General features: G+C 51.6%; 2 protein-coding genes across 10 annotated transcripts in view; one reads left to right on the forward strand and one right to left on the reverse strand.

Annotated features, from left to right (window-relative positions):
- Positions 1-1029: 1029 nt before the first annotated feature.
- On the reverse strand, positions 1030-6112 carry CCDC32 (coiled-coil domain containing 32). Of its 3 annotated transcripts, none has more exons than XM_075613416.1 (4): positions 5958-6112; positions 5127-5405; positions 4479-4635; positions 1030-3064 (listed from the first exon to the last, which is right to left on the reverse strand). In XM_075613416.1, exons 2-4 carry the CDS (start codon positions 5389-5391, stop codon positions 2926-2928), a joined length of 561 nt encoding a protein of 186 aa, XP_075469531.1. In that variant the 5' UTR covers positions 5392-5405; positions 5958-6112; the 3' UTR covers positions 1030-2925. The 3 variants fall into 3 exon arrangements, with proteins under 3 accessions (XP_075469531.1, XP_075469529.1, XP_075469532.1); XM_075613414.1 differs by having other exon boundaries at positions 5877-5983; XM_075613417.1 differs by lacking the exon at positions 1030-3064 and adding an exon at positions 3076-3307 and having other exon boundaries at positions 5877-5993.
- A 15-nt stretch (positions 6113-6127) lies between these two features.
- LOC142502433 (protein-L-isoaspartate(D-aspartate) O-methyltransferase-like) overlaps positions 6128-22400 on the forward strand; it is a 29743-nt gene continuing 13470 nt past the window's right edge. The window contains exons 1-3 of one of the 7 annotated variants that reach the window (XM_075613407.1): positions 6128-6270; positions 19550-19701; positions 20274-20378. In XM_075613407.1, the coding sequence (XP_075469522.1) occupies positions 6173-6270; positions 19550-19701; positions 20274-20378 (355 nt within the window). In that variant the 5' untranslated portion in view covers positions 6128-6172. Of the gene's footprint in view, positions 6271-6294; positions 6364-7069; positions 7219-7805; positions 7919-17943; positions 18324-19280; positions 19325-19549; positions 19702-20273; positions 20379-22400 lie in introns of those variants that run through there. The other 6 variants (XM_075613408.1, XM_075613413.1, XM_075613406.1 and 3 more) reach the window with 6 other exon arrangements.

Genomic DNA, 22400 nt, shown 5'->3' on the forward strand with positions numbered 1-22400 from the left:
CATCACAAGTGAGCCTAACAGAGGCCGTCCAGACCGGAGGTTACAGCCGGGAGGAGATTCATCCTGGTTCCAGTGTTCCTGCAGACACAGCAGAGATTCCTACCTGCTATCAGGTTTTTCTACCATGCGATTTTAAACACCTTTGTGAGTGTCCATTATTAAGGTTTTCATCAACCTAATACATGTACTAATAACCTTTTTAACTTGTTTATTGATGACCTTGAGGTTGGCATTGAGAGCAAAGTCTCCATATTTGCTGATGACACTAAATTGTGTAAGGTAGTAAAATCAGAGCAGGATGTTATTTCTCTCCAGAACGACTTGGGGAAACTGGAAACGTGGGCAAGTAAATGGCAGATGAGGTTTAATACAGATAAATGTAAGGTTCTGCATTTGGGAAGCAAGAATAAACTGGCGACTTACACATTAAATAGGGATAAATTGGGGGAATCCTTGATGGAGAAGGATTTAGGAGTGCTTGTAGACAGCAGGCTTAGCTTTAATTTATATAATATTGTTGAACTTGTTTCACCATTTGGCGTTGTGCGCTGTTTTCTTTTGTTTCCATACAGGGATATACCAAATAAGTATACATGGGATCCAGGGAGTAATCCGATTGCCAATTCTTGGAGTCAAGAAGGAATTTATTTTTCCCTTTATGAGATATCATTGGATGATATGACACAGGGGTTTTTTGTTTGCCTTCCTCTGGATCAATAATTAAGTATAGAAATAGGATAAAGTATCTGTTGTCTAAATTTAGCATAGGTTGAACTTGATGGGCCTACGTCTTTTTTCAACCTCATCTACTATGTAACTATGTATTAAACGGTAACACGCTATGGGGCATGCACTTCTGCTTTTTGTTTTTTAGATCCCCTGCAAATTGGAATACTCCACAGAAGCTGCCCAGACCCCAGGAATTATTTGGACCATCCACCCTATATCCTTTTTTTAAAATTGACCTGGACTTTGTTGTAGTGATCAATACCGCCTATTGATTTAGTAATACTATTCGAGCGTCGTGAATTCTGAAGCAGTTGCTTTTAATTTCCAAAACAATATAAAACACAGAATTTAACAAATAGGGACATTCCGTAATTAAAAGTAAAATATTTTAGGCAGCCAAGCGAGTAGTTCATCGGTGTCAATATAATGTGTGTAAAATATGAAACCTTTCCACACACAAACACAGTTATCTGCGCACTGGGTCTCTGCCTCGTACATCTTATTCTGCACAGGAGGATAATGGGAGCTGAAGGCTGAAGAGGCTGAAAAACCCTGGGTTTCATTTTGATTTAATTTTGTGAGGTCTGCACGCTATCCTAAATGTTATATTATTTCTCGTGTTGCAATCGTTAATTTCATAAATGTCTGGTTTTTTTTTCTATCTTCCTATGCATCTTTCATCAACATATCTAATAATAGAAATATCTTTTAATGCAGGGGTGCACAGTTACTGCGCAGCACCCCCCTGCCTGCCAGCCCCAGCGCTCCCCCCTTTCCTGTGATCCAGCGTCAAAGAACGTTACAGGTCATGTGACCCCGCAGCATCATTTGACGCACGTTACCATAGCGACGCGTCCAGAAGTCGTCTGAATCCCTGTAAGTTGAGGTTGTAGAGGCCTCACGCGGTCCCCCGGCATTTAATTGAAATGCCGCGGGGAAGAGCACGGGGCCTCTGCAACCGCCCGCGACCCCCCCAAAAAAAATCCCGCGCCACCCAGTTTGCACACCCCTGTTCTAATGTATACTGCTCCCGACACCTGAACAGCGCAAAACCACAAGCTTACTTCCTGTATGGCCATATACTCTCAAAACAAGAGTCAATGGGATCAAGAGAGCGCAGGAATCAGTCAAAGGCCTCGGGCATGGTGCCTCGGGCCGCGCTGAGCCGCGCTCCTGCTCTGCCTCGCCTGCTCAAGCTGGGGCTTTTTTGCGTCCTGGCAGACGAGGCAGTGAGCGCGCTTTGGGGCGTGGCGGGAGGCGTGACTAGTCCCTTGTTCCCATTGGATGGTTGCGGTCACGTGACCGCTCCTCCGCGCCGAAATTCAAACCTGGCTGTCTGCTGAAAATTTCTCAGCCTCCGCACGCATGCGGAAGCGGCTGCTAAAGCCGCGCTGATCACAGATGCAGGGGGTAAGTGCATCTGCTCAGCGCGGCTCAGCACGGCCTGTTGTACTATGTCCCAGGCCAAAGAAAATACAAGGCAGGTACAGAGCTATAGAAATCCCAGTAGACAGACAGGCGCGCGCACACACAGGCGCACGCACACAGGCGCGCGCGCACAGGCACGCGCGCACAGGCACACACACACACAATAGCATGATTCAAGGCTAGGTGATGGAAAAGATTATGGTCCATATTTAATTGGTGGTGTTACACCATAGCTCATTACGAGTTTGGCTTAGGTCAGGGTGGCCAACACCAGTCCTCAAGGGCCACCAACAGGTTTTCAGGATCTCCCTGCTTCAACACAGGTGGCTCAATCCTGTGCTGAAGCAGGGGTATCCTGAAAAACTGACCTCTTGTTGGCCCTTGAGGATTAGAATTGGCCCCACCTGGTATAGCTCATTAAATGAGCAGGTAAAGTAGAGAGAGATCTTATGGAATAGCACCGCTTAGTACATTTGGAACAGTATCTTCCATGTAACGCTGCTTCCGTATTCTGCATTTGTCTGGCTACAGAAGAGACCCTCCTTAATGCCGATGACTGATAATGTGTGGGGGGGAAACACAGACAGCTGGACCTGCATAGCTTCATGTAAAAGACCGTAGCAAAGTCCCACTCCAAAGCATCTCTCAATCTCGTTTGCCACCCACAGCCGTCCTCACGATTCCCTCCTCCCCCCATTCTCCGCCCGCATTGCAGACAAGATATAAAAGTTGGTCTCCGGTGTAGGTAGTTTGTGTGGTTGGAGGATCTCACGGTTCGGCTGCTGACGAGTCCTGCGAGTGTGCCTGCTTCTCTGATGGAGATTCGGCGAGTATCAGGCATTGCATCTCTTCGGCACTTATAGCGACTTTCTCTGGCTGCAGCCACCGCCTCAGATGTTCCAGCGTGCTGAAAATGTGAGAATTGGAAGAAAAAAAAAAAAGAACAATCAATACCCAGCAGGCAGCTATAAATAAAAGCAGAATTAGTAAGTCAATGAAAAAACGAAGTAACGAGGCCTGATTTTCTGGGACAGCAGCTGTCGTCTTGGTGAGTCTTAGGGTCGTGATGAGGGATGTTCAGGTTTGTTCGAGCCTACTGCAGAGCACGTGTGTGTCCTTAGTATGTCAAGCCCCGGGGGCACTATGTGAGCTAGCGGAAAAACAACAAAATGTCCCAACAAACAGCCAAATTAGCAAGAGAAGTTATATAATAAAAGGTTCGTGATGCAAAATAAATATTTAAAGGGCTATGTGTTCAACGCTAATAAAAATATTCTTTGGCAAGTAGCAATATAGAAATATTTTTTTTATTACTACAGTTATTATTATTGCTCGTGGCTGGGTCAGGTGTAACCTTTTCCCTGGCAGAGGGGCCTGCAACACAACCTCTGGTAGAAAAAGGGTCAAAAATCTTGTTGGCCAGGGAGGTTTACTCCATCTCATGTGTTGCAGAACTGGCAGCGAGAGGCGCAGAGTTTGATGCAACTGGTTATATATGCATTGACGAAACTCTATTTCTGACAACGGACACACACACACACTAGGGTCACCAATATAATATAATTGACATATCAATTCCCAATATAACCCCACTGACACATCTATTCCTTACTGTAATACAGGGGTGCGCAAACTTTTTAGTCTGCTCCCCCCTGCCCGCCAGCGTTTTCTGACCCCAAATGACACCGCGTTTCCAGAAGCCGCCGGAGACCAGGTAAGGGAGTTAGAGGCCTCACGCGCGCACTCCCCCGGCATTTCATTGAAATGCTTTAAGGAAGAGAGCGGGGCCGCTATAAGCGCCACCCCGCAGGAAATCTCGTGCCCCCCAGATTGCGCACCCCTGCTTTAAACAAATGGAAAACATTTGAGATAATTCTTCCACCACCGCCACATTTACTGTGATCCCATAGAACAGCGCTGTGCAATCTTTGCTGCTCGAGCCCCCCTTCCTGCTTCCCTCCCTGCTCACGCCCCCCCCTCCCTTACTTTCTCTCCAGGCGTCAAATGACGTCGCGGGATCACGTGACGTCACGTTGCCATGCCATGCCGCGTTGCCATGGCGACGCGTCGCCGAAGAGAAGGTAAGTGAAGTTGCAGAGGCCTCACGCGATACCCCGGCATTAATTTAAATGGGGGAAGAGCACGGGGCCTCTGCAACCGCCCGTGCCCCCTCTGAATAATCTTGCGTCCCCCCAGTTTATGCACCGCTGCCATAGAAGATATAGAGATAGATATCCTAATTACAACGAAACAGTGCAGCCCTGTAACATCTTTCCTGACTACCTGAACATTTAGTGCATGTCTAATTGCTTTCACTGTACCTTGGATCCACCTCACTGTCCCCCACGTAAGCCTCGTGTTCGAAGGTCTCCTGCAGGAACCTGTCCCAGCATTCCTTCTTAGCTTGGCCTAGAGAACGCAGCATGTCCTTGGAAGTCACTTCATGTGACAGCCCTTTAATCTTCTGCAATCTGCGCTCTGAATACAGAAAACAACAGACGTTTTTATACACGCACGCACGGAGTTAGATTTCCACTGCTAACACTGGGATTTATATACACATGTACAAAGAAAACTATTTTTTATATTGGAATATATATATATATATATATATATATATATATATATATATATATATATATATATATATATATATATATATATATATATATATATATATATATATACACATACACACACACACATGTAGAGGTATCAGTACCGTCCATATTTTCATGTAGAGGTATCAGTACCAAAATCAGTGCATCTCGAAAGCTCGCACAAATAAAAGCATTTCGTTAGCAACAGAACGGTATCATCTATTTATTTTTTGATATATATATATATATATCCAAAAAACAGCCAAATACTTGCATCAAAATCTGATTATATTTGTGCAATTAGTTTTCAGTGTTGTTTTCTTTTGCACCTTTCCACGGGAAGCGTTATACAAATAACTCCATACTCACCTAGAGATGCTAAATACAGCTCAGAATCTTTGAGTGGGGCCCACGGTTTCTGGCTGCTCTGGAGAGCACCATGTAGAGTCTCAGACTGGTTTCCATCCTGGAATTCCCTTTGGTCTGTTCCATCAGGTGAAGCGCCCAGGAATGAGTCTGAAAAGGCCTGTGTGCAGTTCACCTGCTGGGAGTCAGAAGCACATGGGCAGATATCTGCCCACATATCCTGGCCGGAACCAGGGGATGCACAATCTATGCTCTCTATCATCTTCATCGGTGCTGTGAACACTGCAAAGGAATAACAAGATAATCATTTATGCTTGATTAGTGCTGACAGTGAATCCAGCGCTGTACATACAAAAAGTGCAAGCACAATGAGTATCTGATCCTAAGAGCTTACAATCTAATTTTGACTTAAAATTCAGTTTTTGCTTCAGGTCATATTGCATATATTTCCTTATGTCTGAGGCACCAAAAAATTAGATAGCAAGCTCTTGGGGGAAGCAACACATTGTGCCTGCAAATTAATCTATGCTACAAAAATAGACGATTTTAATATACAAGTATGTATATATATATACACACACACACACACACACACACACACACACACACACACACACACACACACACACATATAGCGGTGTGTGTTACATGAACACATATTAATTTAAAAAACATCATTATTACTCTGTGGAACTTGTCTTGGTTTTGAGGCCTAATTGCAACTAGTGCTGCAAACATTATCCTGTTACACACCGTACATATCTATGAGGGGTCCCCAATTACTCGGCATTCTTTCTGTTAATGGGGAGCATTAAGAGCAGCTCCTGTACCCACCTTCCACCTTCCTGCTAGAGTGCAGCAGCTATTTCCGCCCTCTACTGGGCGGGGCTAATCCGCTACCCAATCATTACCAAGCAAAGCTTCCATCCTCAGCGCTGATAGATGACAGACAGCTTTTTCAGCCTATATCAGCCAATTACTGGAGCCGAAGAGTAACTCCCCCCCCCCCCCCTTTCACAGAGCGCAGGAGGGGCGGGCGCGCTGTTGCCATGGAAAATGGCGGTCCAAGCAGCTTGCCATGGCAACGGGCAGGCAGAACTGCTGCTGCCGTAAAGCGACTGTTGCGAAAGCCAATGTGGGTGTGCAGGTGAGTAGGGAGGCCTGGCATGGAGGGACGTCTATGGAGGCTCAGAGTGGACAAATAGGGGAGACAGTAGTGGCAGGGGGACTGGAATCAATAGTAATGATCACATTCAAATAGTCTCAATAATAAGGGAGGGAAACTGCACTCATCATCAGTAGAATTATCTATCAGTCCTACCTATGATCTAAAAAGAATTATTATGATTGTTTTTAATAAAACGCAGACTTCTATTATCAGTATAATTATTAATACACAATATACATTTCTATAAATAGTGACTGCAATATTATTATTAACATGAACACTTATCAGTAATACCTGTAATATAATAATAATGCAGTAAATATTGTTATTAAAATGGACACTTATAATATCAGCATCATTATGGGGAGGGGGAGGGGGAGAAGGAAGGATACAGCATTGTACATATACAATATATTAAACATCAGTTTTAATATAGTGTAGATCACACCGTTCAGAATATTTTAATCTTAAGTATGGAGATATACCAGCATGTCGGAACCAAGAGGCCCAAGTCAGTGAGAACTGTGAGGTGGAACCATTCAGATAAGCGGAGAGTTTTCCCCATGTATACTATATGCCAAATGTTATTGTTTATTTGGTGTGGGAAGGGCAGGTTGTTTCCAATTCTTAGCAGTAGTGGCATTTAAAATTAGGGAAATGATTTTGGCTTCCTTTTTATTTTGGTTATCTATAGCAGGGCTGTGCAAAGTGGGGGGCGTCAGATTCGCTGCGGGGGGGGGGGGGGCGCCGGGTTTAAAGAGGCCCCGCACGCTTCCCGAAGGCATTTAAATTAATGCCGGGGGATCTACAAGGCCTCTGTAAACGTCTCCTTACCTTGGTTCAGACGCTCGTGGTGACGCGGAATGAAATGACGCTGCTGGGTCATGTGCCGTCGCGTTGCCGTGGAAACGTGACGTCAGAGCCACGGTAAGGGGGGGGGGGACGACAGCTGGCAGGGGGCGCAGGGAAAAAAAGATTGCACTCCCCTGATCTATAGGTTTCCCTAACAATGTGTATATTGGGTCATAGGCAATATTGACCTCCAAGTTCCTCTATATTAAGGCAACCACTTCCTTCCAACACCCCTATTTTTATTGTATTTGTTTTTTGCAAACATTGCTTTAGATTTTTAAACAAACTGTAGGGGGGGAAAATGAGAAGCTCCCTCAATCTGCACACTGATATTTCGTATTTAGTATGAGTGGTGCAAATTGTTTCCTCTTAATATAGTTCAAAGTTGCTGTATTGGTCCTGAAGAAAAGTAGATTAATTGTAGGTTATGATACCTGTTAGGGGACAACCCTGTTGGAAGCCACATTCCTCTGGTACTACATAGTGTAGTAACATAGGAGGGAGCGGGAGGAGGGCGGCAACATGTAGTTGCTATGTTACATGCTTTCCAAACTGCAGGTGTGGGAAGGGCAGGTTGTTTCCAATTCTTAGCAATAGTGCACCTAGTGGCATTTAAAATTAGGGAAATGATTTTGGCTTCCTTTTTATTTTGGTTATCTAAAATCCAAACTGCAGCACTTCCTAGCAGAATAAGTCGTGATTAGTGCCACTAGCTGAGTCAATGGGGGTCTCCAATGAGCGCTGAGGTGTCTAATGGAAGCCAGCGAATCCCTAGGTAAGCCCCACAAACAGTAGCATAGTTACGCGAACCCGCGGTATACGCAGGTAAATCCCTGCAGTCCACGTAGATAAGGGGGGTTAACCAACAACATGCAGCAAACAGCCGTAATCTGCTTAATCTGGAGACCTCAACAGTTCACTGTCTGCACAAAGTAATTCCATACGCAGGCTCCCCGGCACAAACACAGCACAGCCCACACGCAGGCTCCCCGGCACAAACACAGCAAAGCCCAGCCCACACGCAGGCTCCCCGGCACAAACACAGCACAGCCCAGCCCACACGCAGGCTCCCCGGCACAAACACAGCCCAGCCCACACGCAGGCTCCCCGGCACAAACACAGCACAGCCCAGCCCACACGCAGGCTCCCCGGCACAAACACAGCCCAGCCCACACGCAGGCTCCCCGGCACAAACACAGCACAGCCCAGCCCACACGCAGGCTCCCCGGCACAAACACAGCACAGCCCAGCCCACACGCAGGCTCCCCGGCACAAACACAGCACAGCCCAGCCCACACGCAGGCTCCCCGGCACAAACACAGCACAGCACAGCCCACACGCAGGCTCCCCGGCACAAACACAGCCCAGCCCACACGCAGGCTCCCCGGCACAAACACAGCCCAGCCCACACGCAGGCTCCCCAGCACAAACACAGCCCAGCCCACACGCAGGCTCCCCGGCACAAACACAGCCCAGCCCACACGCAGGCTCCCCGGCACAAACACAGCACAGCCCAGCCCACACGCAGGCTCCCCGGTACAAACACAGCCCAGCCCACACGCAGGCTCCCCGGCACAAACACAGCACAGCCCACACGCAGGCTCCCCGGCACAAACACAGCACAGCCCACACGCAGGCTCCCCGGCACAAACACAGCCCAGCCCACACGCAGGCTCCCCGGCACAAACACAGCCCAGCCCACACGCAGGCTCCCCGGCACAAACACAGCCCAGCCCACACGCAGGCTCCCCGGAACAAACACAGCCCAGCCCACACGCAGGCTCCCCGGCACAAACACAACACAGCCCACACGCAGGCTCCCCGGCACAAACACAGCCCAGCCCACACGCAGGCTCCCCGGCACAAACACAGCCCAGCCCACACGCAGGCTCCCCGGCACAAACACAGCACAGCCCACACGCAGGCTCCCCGGCACAAACACAGCCCAGCCCACACGCAGGCTCCCCGGCACAAACACAGCACAGCCCACACGCAGGCTCCCCGGCACAAACACAGCACAGCCCACACGCAGGCTCCCCGGCACAAACACAGCACAGCCCAGCCCACACGCAGGCTCCCCGGCACAAACACAGCACAGCCCACACGCAGGCTCCCCGGCACAAACACCGCACAGCCCACACGCAGGCTCCCCGGCACAAACACAGCCCAGCCCAGCCCACACGCAGGCTCCCCGGCACAAACACAGCCCAGCACAGCCCACACGCAGGCTCCCCGGCACAAACACAGCCCAGCCCAGCCCACACGCAGGCTCCCCGGCATAAACACAGCCCAGCCCACACGCAGGCTCCCCGGCACAAACACAGCACAGCCCAGCCCACACGCAGGCTCCCCGGCACAAACACAACACAGCCCAGCCCACACGCAGGCTCCCCTGCACAAACACAACACAGCCCAGCCCACACGCAGGCTCCCCGGCACAAACACAGCCCAGCCCACACGCAGGCTCCCCGGCACAAACACAGCACAGCCCAGCCCACACGCAGGCTCCCCGGCACAAACACAGCACAGCCCACACGCAGGCTCCCCGGCACAAACACAGCACAGCCCAGCCCACACGCAGGCTCCCCGGCACAAACACAGCACAGCCCAGCCCACACGCAGGCTCCCCGGCACAAACACAGCCCAGCCCACACGCAGGCTCCCCGGCACAAACACAGCACAGCCCAGCCCACACGCAGGCTCCCCGGCACAAACACAGCCCAGCCCACACGCAGGCTCCCCGGCACAAACACAGCACAGCCCAGCCCACACGCAGGCTCCCCGGCACAAACACAGCCCAGCCCACACGCAGGCTCCCCGGCACAAACACAGCCCAGCCCACACGCAGGCTCCCCGGCACAAACACAGCCCAGCCCACACGCAGGCTCCCCGGCACAAACACAGCACAGCACAGCCCACACGCAGGCTCCCCGGCACAAACACAGCACAGCACAGCCCACACGCAGGCTCCCCGGCACAAACACAGCACAGCACAGCCCACACGCAGGCTCCCCGGCACAAACACAGCACAGCCCAGCCCACACGCAGGCTCCCCGGCACAAACACAGCCCAGCCCACACGCAGGCTCCCCGGCACAAACACAGCCCAGCCCACACGCAGGCTCCCCGGCACAAACACAACACAGCCCACACGCAGGCTCCCCGGCACAAACACAACACAGCCCAGCCCACACGCAGGCTCCCCGGCACAAACACAGCCCAGCCCACACGTAGGCTCCCCGGCACAAACACAGCCCAGCCCAGCCCACACGCAGGCTCCCCGGCACAAACACAGCCCAGCCCACACGCAGGCTCCCCGGCACAAACACAGCCCAGCCCACACGTAGGCTCCCCGGCACAAACACAGCCCAGCCCACACGCAGGCTCCCCGGCACAAACACAGCCCAGCCCAAACGCAGGCTCCCCGGCACAAACACAGCCCAGCCCACACGTAGGCTCCCCGGCACAAACACAGCCCAGCCCAGCCCACACGCAGGCTCCCCGGCACAAACACAGCCCAGCCCACACGCAGGCTCCCCGGCACAAACACAGCCCAGCCCACACGCAGGCTCCCCGGCACAAACACAGCCCAGCCCACACGCAGGCTCCCCGGCACAAACACAGCCCAGCCCACACGCAGGCTCCCCGGCACAAACACAGCCCAGCCCACACGCAGGCTCCCCGGCACAATCACAGCCCAGCCCACACGCAGGCTCCCCGGCACAAACACAGCCCAGCCCACACGCAGGCTCCCCGGCACAAACACAGCCCAGCCCAAACGCAGGCCCCCCGGCACAAACACAGCCCAGCCCACACGCAGGCTCCCCGGCACAAACACAGCCCAGCCCACACGCAGGCTCCCCGGCACAAACACAGCCCAGCCCACACGCAGGCTCCCCGGTCAAACACAGCCCAGCCCAAACGCAGGCTCCCCGGCACAAACACAGCCCAGCCCACACGCAGGCTCCCCGGCACAAACACAGCCCAGCCCACACGCAGGCTCCCCGGCACAAACACAACACAGCCCAGCCCACACGCAGGCTCCCCGGCACAAACACAGCCCAGCCCACACGCAGGCTCCCCGGCACAAACACAACCCAGCCCACACGCAGGCTCCCCGGCACAAACACAGCCCAGCCCACACGCAGGCTCCCCGGCACAAACACAGCCCAGCCCACACGCAGGCTCCCCGGCACAAACACAGCCCAGCCCACACGCAGGCTCCCCGGCACAAACACAGCCCAGCCCACACGCAGGCTCCCCGGCACAAACACAACCCAGCCACACGCAGGCTCCCCGGCACAAACACAACCCAGCCACACGCAGGCTCCCCGGCACAAACACAACCCAGCCACACGCAGGCTCCCCGGCACAAACACAGCACAGCCCACACGCAAGCTCCCCGGCACAAACACAGCCCAGCCCACACGCAGGCTCCCCGGCACAAACACAGCCCAGCCCACACGCAGGCTCCCCGGCACAAACACAGCCCAGCCCACACGCAGGCTCCCCGGCACAAACACAGCCCAGCCCACACGCAGGCTCCCCGGCACAAACACAACCCAGCCACACGCAGGCTCCCCGGCACAAACACAACCCAGCCCACACGCAGGCTCCCCGGCACAAACACAGCCCAGCCCACACGCAGGCTCCCCGGCACAAACACAACCCAGCCACACGCAGGCTCCCCGGCACAAACACAGCCCAGCCCACACGCAGGCTCCCCGGCACAAACACAACACAGCCCAGCCCACACGCAGGCTCCCCGGCACAAACACAGCCCAGCCCACACGCAGGCTCCACGGCACAAACACAGCACAGCCCACACGCAGGCTCCCCGGCACAAACACAGCCCAGCCCACACGCAGGCTCCACGGCACAAACACAGCACAGCCCAGCCCACACGCAGGCTCCCCGGCACAAACACAACACAGCACAGCCCACACGCAGGCTCCCCGGCACAAACACAGCCCAGCCCACACGCAGGCTCCCCGGCACAAACACAGCCCAGCCCACACGCAGGCTCCCCGGCACAAACACAACACAGCCCAGCCCACACGCAGGCTCCCAGGCACAAACACAGCCCAGCCCACACGCAGGCTCCCCGGCACAAACACAGCCCAGCCCACACGCAGGCTCCCCGGCACAAACACAGCACAGTCCAGCCCACACGCAGGCTCCCCGGCACAAACACAGCACAGCCCAGCCCACACGCAGGCTCCCCGGCACAAACACAGCCCAGCCCACACGCAAGCTCCCCGGCACAAACACAGCCCAGCCCACACGCAGGCTCCCCGGCACAAACACAGCCCAGCCCACATGCAGGCTCCCCGGCACAGCACAGCCCACACGCAGGCTCCCCGGCACAAACACAGCCCAGCCCACACGCAGGCTCCCCGGCACAAACACAGCACAGCCCACACGCAGGCTCCCCGGCACAGCACAGCACAGCCCACACGCAGGCTCCCCGGCACAAACACAGCCCAGCCCACACGCAGGCTCCCCGGCACAAACACAGCCCAGCCCACACGCAGGCTCCCCGGCACAGCACAGCCCACACGCAGGCTCCCCGGCACAAACACAGCCCAGCCCACACGCAGGCTCCCCGGCACAAACACAGCCCAGCCCACACGCAGGCTCCCCGGCACAATCACAGCACAGCCCACACGCAGGCTCCCCGGCACAGCACAGACCACACGCGGGCTCCCCGGCACAAACACAGCCCAGCCCACACGCAGGCTCCCCGGCACAAACACAGCCCAGCCCACACGCAGGCTCCCCGGCACAATCACAGCACAGCCCACACGCAGGCTCTCCGGCACAAACACAGCCCAGCCCACACGCAGGCTCCCCGGCACAAACACAGCACAGCCCAGCCCACACGCAGGCTCCCCGGCACAAACACAGCCCAGCCCACACGCAGGCTCCCCGGCACAGCACAGCCCACACGCAGGCTCCCCGGCACAAACACAGCCCAGCCCACACGCAGGCTCCCCGGCACAAACACAGCCCAGCCCACACGCAGGCTCCCCGGCACAAACACAGCCCAGCCCACACGCAGGCTCCCCGGCACAGCACAGCCCACACGCAGGCTCCCCGGCACAAACACAGCCCAGCCCACACGCAGGCTCCCCGGCACAAACACAGCCCAGCCCACACGCAGGCTCCCCGGCACAATCACAGCACAGCCCACACGCAGGCTCTCCGGCACAAACACAGCCCAGCCCACACGCAGGCTCCCCGGCACAAACACAGCACAGCCCACACGCAGGCTCCCCGGCACAAACACAACCCAGCCACACGCAGGCTCCCCGGCACAAACACAGCACAGCCCACACGCAGGCTCCCCGGCACAAACACAGCCCAGCCACACGCAGGCTCCCCGGCACAAACACAGCACAGCCCACACGCAGGCTCCCCGGCACAAACACAGCCCAGCCCACACGCAGGCTCCCCGGCACAAACACAGCACAGCCCAGCCCACACGCAGGCTCCCCGGCACAAACACAGCCCAGCCCACACGCAGGCTCCCCGGCACAAACACAGCCCAGCCCACACGCAGGCTCCCCGGCACAAACACAGCACAGCCCAGCCCACACGCAGGCTCCCCGGCACAAACACAACACAGCCCAGCCCACACGCAGGCTCCCCGGCACTAACACAGCACAGCCCAGCCCACACGCAGGCTCCCCGGCACAAACACAGCCCAGCCCACACGCAGGCTCCCCGGCACAAACACAGCCCAGCCCACACGCAGGCTCCCCGGCACAAACACAGCACAGCCCAGCCCACACGCAGGCTCCCCGGCACAAACACAGCACAGCCCAGCCCACACGCAGGCTCCCCGGCACAAACACAGCACAGCCCACACGCAGGCTCCCCGGCACAAACACAGCACAGCCCAGCCCACACGCAGGCTCCCCGGCACAAACACAGCACAGCCCAGCCCACACGCAGGCTCCCCGGCACAAACACAGCACAGCCCAGCCCACACGCAGGCTCCCCGGCACAAACACAGCCCACACGCAGGCTCCCCGGCACAAACACAGCCCAGCCCACACGCAGGCTCCCCGGCACAAACACAGCACAGCCCAGCCCACACGCAGGCTCCCCGGCACAAACACAGCCCAGCCCACACGCAGGCTCCCCGGCACAAACACAGCCCAGCCCACACGCAGGCTCCCCGGCACAAACACAGCACAGCCCAGCCCACACGCAGGCTCCCCGGCACAAACACAACACAGCCCAGCCCACACGCAGGCTCCCCGGCACAAACACAGCACAGCCCAGCCCACACGCAGGCTCCCCGGCACAAACACAGCCCAGCCCACACGCAGGCTCCCCGGCACAAACACAGCCCAGCCCACACGCAGGCTCCCCGGCACAAACACAGCACAGCCCAGCCCACACGCAGGCTCCCCGGCACAAACACAGCACAGCCCAGCCCACACGCAGGCTCCCCGGCACAAACACAGCACAGCCCACACGCAGGCTCCCCGGCACAAACACAGCACAGCCCAGCCCACACGCAGGCTCCCCGGCACAAACACAGCACAGCCCAGCCCACACGCAGGCTCCCCGGCACAAACACAGCACAGCCCAGCCCACACGCAGGCTCCCCGGCACAAACACAGCCCACACGCAGGCTCCCCGGCACAAACACAGCCCAGCCCACACGCAGGCTCCCCGGCACAAACACAGCACAGCCCAGCCCACACGCAGGCTCCCCGGCACAAACACAGCCCAGCCCACACGCAGGCTCCCCGGCACAAACACAGCCCAGCCCACACGCAGGCTCCCCGGCACAAACACAGCCCAGCCCACACGCAGGCTCCCCGGCACAAACACAGCACAGCCCAGCCCACACGCAGGCTCCCCGGCACAAACACAGCCCAGCCCACACGCAGGCTCCCCGGCACAAACACAGCACAGCCCAGCCCACACGCAGGCTCCCCGGCACAAACACAGCCCACACGCAGGCTCCCCGGCACAAACACAGCCCAGCCCACACGCAGGCTCCCCGGCACAAACACAGCACAGCCCAGCCCACACGCAGGCTCCCCGGCACAAACACAGCCCAGCCCACACGCAGGCTCCCCGGCACAAACACAGCCCAGCCCACACGCAGGCTCCCCGGCACAAACACAGCCCAGCCCACACGCAGGCTCCCCGGCACAAACACAGCACAGCCCACACGCAGCTCGACCGGAACATCGCTGACTTGCTGAAGCAGGAGACTGTCAATGAAGACACCCAACATGGTGGTCCCCCAGGGGCCTGTCAGCTCATCAACCATTGATTGACTTTATATCCTGAACACATGACGTCACTCAGTCAGGAAATGACAGGCACACATGAGAGAGAAAAACAGAAACATTAATAGCATGAACATGTTTGAAAAGTAACAAAATCCATACGTGTATGAACCTATCTCCTATTGTATATGGGGAGATAGTCACACACTAAATGGTTTAGTCATATAAATGATGAGAAGTTGAGATCCTCATTAAGGCCCTTGGGAGCCACATAGTATAAATTGAAAATCCATCTACTCTCATGACGTAACAACTCGACTTCCAAATGACCTCTATTGTCCAAAGATACTTTTTCTATCCCCCAAGCCAGCAGGCCTCTCGTTGAACCCACGTGCTTTAAGTGAAATGCCTCGCGACACTAGTTAATTTTCTAGCCCGTGCTAGATCTTTGTTGGCATTAGGGATATTACAGGCGTGGTCGAGAATACGTACTTTGAGCTCCTTATAGGTCAAGCCTACCTATAGCAAATTGCATGGACAAGATGGTGCATATATTAACCCCTTTTGTATGGCAATTGAAAAATTCCCTCACTTTGAACTCTCTGGTGCTGCTGCTGCTGCTCATGAATGTCTTGTTTAGAGATGAACCCGCAGCATTTACAATTTCCACAGGGAAACGTACCGTTTAAGGGATTTGTCGTAGCCACTATTTTATTAAAGTGGCTATGAACGAGTTGGTCTCGCAAATTTGTGACCCTTCGGGCTGTCAGCATCCCCCTCGGTCCAATAAGATTTGCCAGACTTCTTTCACTTTGTAAAATCCCCCAATGACGCTGGATAACAGCTCTAATACCCTCCCAGTGTTAATTAAAGATGGATATAAACCTTACTGGTACAGGGGAACCAATATTAGAGATTTTAGGTTTAGGGATAAGCAAATTCTCTCTATTGCTATGGTTGGCTCTGTAGATGGCTCTCTTGAAGCAACGTCTACTGTATCCCCTGTCTCTGAATAGTATCTCTAATTCTTTGGCTCGATTTGTTAAAAATAATTGTACTGGAGCAATTTCGTTTGAGGCGAACAATTGACCTAACAGAAATGCCCCGTTTTAGAGGGTCTGGGTGACAGCTGTTGCACCTTCTGGGGTACTTTTTCTGTCTAGTGGGTGCTGTACTATTATGCGATACTTCTTGGTACCGTACCACACGTTTTTGCTGACATTACTGTTTTCTGACTTTAGTACTTTGGAGACAGTCTACTTATATATGTTTTTTAGTATTTAGCATTTTTATTATCTTTGTCTGGTTTGTTTGACCAGTGATTGCATATTTAATACATTTTGTATTTTTCCTACCTGCCCTGAGTGCCCCGTCATGGAGTTTCTGTGACTCCTGTCTTTCAAGATTGACTTTCTTTTTGGGTTTTATATATTACTTACTCTAGGGAGCACCACCTGTATTTGATAGGTTTGGGGGTGGTTTTGTTATCAATTTGGAAGTAGTGCTGCCTTCAGTCCCCTGTTCTCATCCACCCTTCTTTACCTTCTATATAGTGTAGAAAGTAGTTCTAACAAAACCCTACTGGTGAGAAGTGAATAATACGATGATCTTGTTTACTGTTAATCTGTCATAAAAAGATAAATCTCAGACCAATAAGTGCTAATAATCTGTGCAGGTGAAATAAATGACATTTTCGGCATTTTTTTTATACCTAGTAAAAGGTCACCCGGCATAACAAGTAATAAAGTTCTTAGTGCGGCTGGCATTGTATTTCAAAATGAGATAACCCTGTTGAATAGCGGGTGCAGAGAAATCCAGGGCTTGTTCTCGAGCAGATTCCCCTGTGTAATCTGAGAATATTTCTTAGTAAAGAGGCAAGACATTATCTCTTGAGCTGTTCTGCAGCAGATGTTTGGGATGGTTTGATTTGTATGTGATTTTCCAGTTGAAGTTGCTCCCATGGCTATCATAAGGTGATCTATAGTTGAATTTTATGAGTCATACACTTAAGGGGTACGTCAATACACTCCACAGCAGCTAAAACCCATGTCCCCTATGTCCCACGGAAAAGGTGAACATGTTCCAATAAAATCCCATGCGTGTTCCATGTGAGGAATGGTTATAGTACAACTGAGGCATCAGCACATTCCATGTGCAAGATGGACATTATCCAATGGAGTTACACACACCCTACATGGAGAAGATATGTTCACACTCATACCAGACGAAATATTGGTATGTTCTATTAAAATCCAACAGCATCCCTACGGAATCACCCTCAGCTCATATGGAAAATATGGACATGTTCTCCTGGTATCATGCATTTTTCCTCACGAAGTCGCACGCCATTGGCTTTGCGCTTATTCCACAAAAATGTTATGCACATATCATACATATGTGTCCCAGCGTATATAACAGTGGCATGTTCTGAGGGATCGTGGTTCCCCCTTTGGGGACCTCTGCAAGATCAACCATCACGCTTAATGGTCTCATTCTCACATCATCTTTGAGGCAAAGGCACAAGATCAGGTTTTTTGTTGTAACAATAAACCAAAAGATGCCAAGATTCAGAGAAATGTAGCTAATAGCCACCGGAGTCAGTGCACTGAATGGCTTGCTCGATATATGAATCTTGTCACATTAGCTCTGAATCATGCAACCCATCTGAAGGCCACCCAATATGAGCCTTGTATTGGTCAAGTTAGAAATCAAGGATACATGCGGACAGGGTTGTGTGGACTATCCCAAACTGGTCTTTACATGTCCTGTCCACGGAACGGGATCAGATTACAAACTGAATATTAGATCAAAGCAGATTCTCTGCTCGTTGGTCCATTCAACTTGAAGACACTGCCCTGCAATAACCATTTGTAACCTCTCCAGTGCTGCAGGGATTACAATGAGTTCACCTTCACATGTTTTGCAGGTATGTCTAGTGCTAGAGGTGTTTAACACGGGGGGGGGGGCTCAACTCCAGTCCTCAAGCCCCTCCCCCCCAACAGGTCAGCTTTTCTGGATATCCCTGCTTCAGCACAGGTGGCTCAATCACTCCCTGCTTCAGCACAGGTGGCTCAAACAGAGGCTCAGTCTTTTGACTGAGTCTCTGTTTGAGTCCTGTTTCGACTGAGCCTCTGATTTAGCCACCTTGTGCTGAAGCTGGGATATCCTGAAAACCTGACCTGTTGGGAGGGGGCTTATGGTCTGGAGTTGAGCACCCCTGGTTTACATATGTGCCCTGTAGTCCCCCCCCCCCAATCGGCACATGACTTCCCTTTGTAACCTCTTCAGTTGTCCGTAAAAATCTCTACCAGTCTCCATCTGACGTCCTTCAGCATGAGAGGTGTGTGTGTGTGTGTGTGTGTGTGTGTGTGTGTGTGTGTGTGTGTCTCGAGCGCGTCGCACCTTTCATCAGTGTGTCCAGTATTTCTGGAGAAGCCCCCTGGCCACCCTAACCTGAACTGCAAACAATATATGAACTACAATAAATAATTACGTTTTCACTAAGGAAATGCAATTTTAAAAAAAAGCATTAATCAGTTAATATTTCAGCTCTGTTCGTATTTTAGGCCTATTCCTAATAATTCTATAAACACTATATGGATTTTATTGTTGATTCCGGAAAAAAAAACCTGCACTAAGATATCCCAAATACATGTATGGAAATAGCCAAGAATCTGGTTCTGATCTGCCGGCAATGCTACTCTGACCCGCTGGAATTGGAACCTGCAAGTTTAGGACGCCCCATGACGCTCCCTATTCGATTGGTATCCCAGGTGTAGGGATAAGCGAGTGTCTTCAAATTTGCAGTGCTACATTTTGTTTCTCAAGTTCACATTGATCACAATTTTCAACAGGTTTGCCCGAATGTCCCCACTTTTCGCCCGAAGTTAGCAAGTAAATGGCAGCACCTTCAGGCCACGTCACCTGGTACAATAAGTTTTGATGCTTAACGATGTATTTTTTGGGTGATGCTTGCTGATTTCCGTGCGCTTTCTGAGAAATAAAAGGCACATTTCGCCTGGTTTATGAACTTCGGGGAAAATGTAGCACATCTTATCCGGCTGTGTTGCATATGCTTCTGTTCTATAGTGGTGTTGTATCTGATGAGTGTGCTGTAACATGATGCTGCTCCCATCTCTCCCTGACTGACAGGGCAGGCTGGGGGAGAGCCCGTCGGCTCTGTGAGATGATCTGTCTCATGCGACTGGCGACTCTTGCTGTACCTTTCGGATTCCTGCTCACCAGAACCATGGCCTGGACTTCCAGTGGGAAAACCCATGCTGACCTTATTAACAATCTCCGCAGTGAGTCAAGGGCACCACTTAACCCAGAGGTGGGCAACTCTAGTCCTCAAGGGCCACCTTCAGGATATTCCTGCTTCAGCACAGGTGGTGCAGTCTTTGCTGTGCTGAAGCTGGGACCTGTTGATGGCCCTTGGGGACTGAAGTTGGCAGCCCCTGTATTGGACTTTTTCTTTAAACTTTGCAATCTGTAAACTAGACGTACAAGTTGTCATATTTAACGGGTCAAAAAAATAAATACTTGAAATGACTTATTAGTGTCATTTGCTCCCTTACAAAAAGTAACTGTTTTTCTTATCTGTATCATGGGGAAATGAGTACTGTTTATCTGTCTGGCTTCATATTTCCTGTGCAAACAGAGAACAATTTGCCTGTGACAGTCTTGTCATCAAAAGACATTAAATAAAGATTGTAAAAACTCTCCACAGCTTGTGTAGATGATGAAAAGGTTAAGTTGAAAAAGTATTTTACAATTCTTATACTTTTCTGATGTGGGATCTACTGATCTACTGCATTGTACCTTTTTAAACATGTCATGCGGACCCTTTACCGGTTTCTCTTTTGTTTGCTCACAGAGAACGGAGTGGTCAGATCGCAGCGGGTATATGAGGTGCTGCTGGCTACAGACAGAGCACATTACATCAAGCACTTTTCATACATGGACTCCCCCCAAAGTATAGGTAAGAAATCCGAAGGCAGTACGGCCCAAAGAAATGGCGGCTCCCACAGATCCTTCCAACAGTGGGCACATGCGTATTGGTACAGAACACTTTAGTTCCTCTGTCAGTGGGGGATACTGGGGCTTCCAAGGTAAAAAAGGCAACGTGACCTGCATTTTATTATACGATAGATAGGGAAAAACCCTGGCGCATGAACCTGGGTATCTGGCAGTGGTGTTATATTACTTCGCAAATTAGGTGAACCGAGGTTCACGAGGACAAAGCATGTGAATCTTAGATATATAAAAAAAATATTTTCATTTATTAAAATACAATTTAAATAAAATATATAATATAACAAAATATCAAACAATTGTGTACACCTGAACCTTGATTAAGCTTAATCAATAGACTTAAGGCAATTGAATAGGATTGTAATATCCTGTGTCTAACTAAAGTCCAGAAAACCTCGATACTGTATGAGGCTGTAACTGGAAAAAAGTCTATCCACAGAGAATATTTTCTCAAAATGCAAATTATGTCAATTCCAATATTGAAGATGAAATCCTTATGTGCAGAATTAATATTGGATTATGCATTTAGGCCTGTAGGTAGAAAAAAAACCAGTCTAAAAGTAAGAGAGGATTAATAACCTCTGTGTTTGCAGCGATGTGATTAAAATCATTGCTGTGATGTGATGTGATTAAAGGTAACATCAGCTTTGGAATTATATAGAACACCCTCACCGTGTACCCAATTGTTTGATATTTTGTTATATTATTATTTTAATTAAATTGTATTTTAATAAAGGACTAGCACCTTCTCCATCCACCTTTAAGACCCACCTTAAGACACACTTGCTTAAAGAAGCATATGAATAGCACTGTGGATAATCCTGGACACACAATACATAAAGCTTGGCCCCCTGCAGAACTTACCAGAACTCCCTCCTACTGTCTCTGTACGTTCTCCCTACCTACCAATTAGACTGTAAGCTCCTCGGAGCAGGGACTCCTCTTCCTTAATGTTACTTTTATGTCTGAAGCACTTATTCCCATTATGAGTTATTTGTATTATTTGGTATTTATATGATTATGTCACGTGTATTACTGCTGTGAAGCGCTATGTACACTAATGGTGCTATGTAAAAAAAGACATACATACAATTAATATATATTTTTATATATATATCTTAGATTCACATGCTTTGTCCTCGGGAACGTCGGTTTACCTAATTTGCTAAGTAATATAACACCACTGCCAGATACCCAGGCTTATGCGCCACGGTATTTTCCTATCTATCGTACCCCTTTTCAGGGGGTTAGGGACCCCTGCCACCCCGGCTGCAGAACTTCAATAGCGAGTCGCTCACCTCACAAGGTTCGTTGCTTTAATTCAATCTATACTTTTTTGATTCAATTATTCACTCAGATAAAATAATTCTGTAGATACCACACATTAGCGCCTTACATTTCTTTGTTTGCCTTTTATTATACGCAAACCTCATTTTACCTCTAAAACAAGTGTATTTCCGGAGCTATTTGTATGTACTTATACGTTAAAGGGAAGTGGAGAGCAATGCCCTTTAACCCGCTGATCATTGCTCGGGCGTCTCTTTCCCGCTGCCGTCTATTAGCTGAAGGTTCCGAGCCTCGACCAATGGGGGTTATTTTCTAAGGCCCAACCCCACAAGCGTGTGCGAAGCTGTAGCACGCCTCGGCTCCTAGTCCATACGAATAAGGGTAAAAGCGCTGTGAGGCTCAGCCTTGGATCTGGGATTACGTAGGTACAGTTTGGGAGCGTATTTTCTAATACCTCGTGCTTTAAGAGTCCGTCCTGCCTAGGACAGAAGTGAACTAAGGTCAGCAGCATATTTAATAGGCTAATTCATGGGTCCTCACGATCACCCCCAACAGGTCAGGATTTCCCTGCTTCAGCACAGGTGATGCAGTCTTCGACTGAGCCACTGATTGAGCCACCGGTGCTGAAGCAGGGATATCCTGAAAAGCTGACCTGTTGGTGGCCCTTGAGGACCACAGTTGG

Source organism: Ascaphus truei, chromosome 9 (genome assembly GCF_040206685.1).
Source record: "Ascaphus truei isolate aAscTru1 chromosome 9, aAscTru1.hap1, whole genome shotgun sequence".
In the NCBI taxonomy this organism is placed as follows: domain Eukaryota; kingdom Metazoa; phylum Chordata; class Amphibia; order Anura; family Ascaphidae; genus Ascaphus; species Ascaphus truei.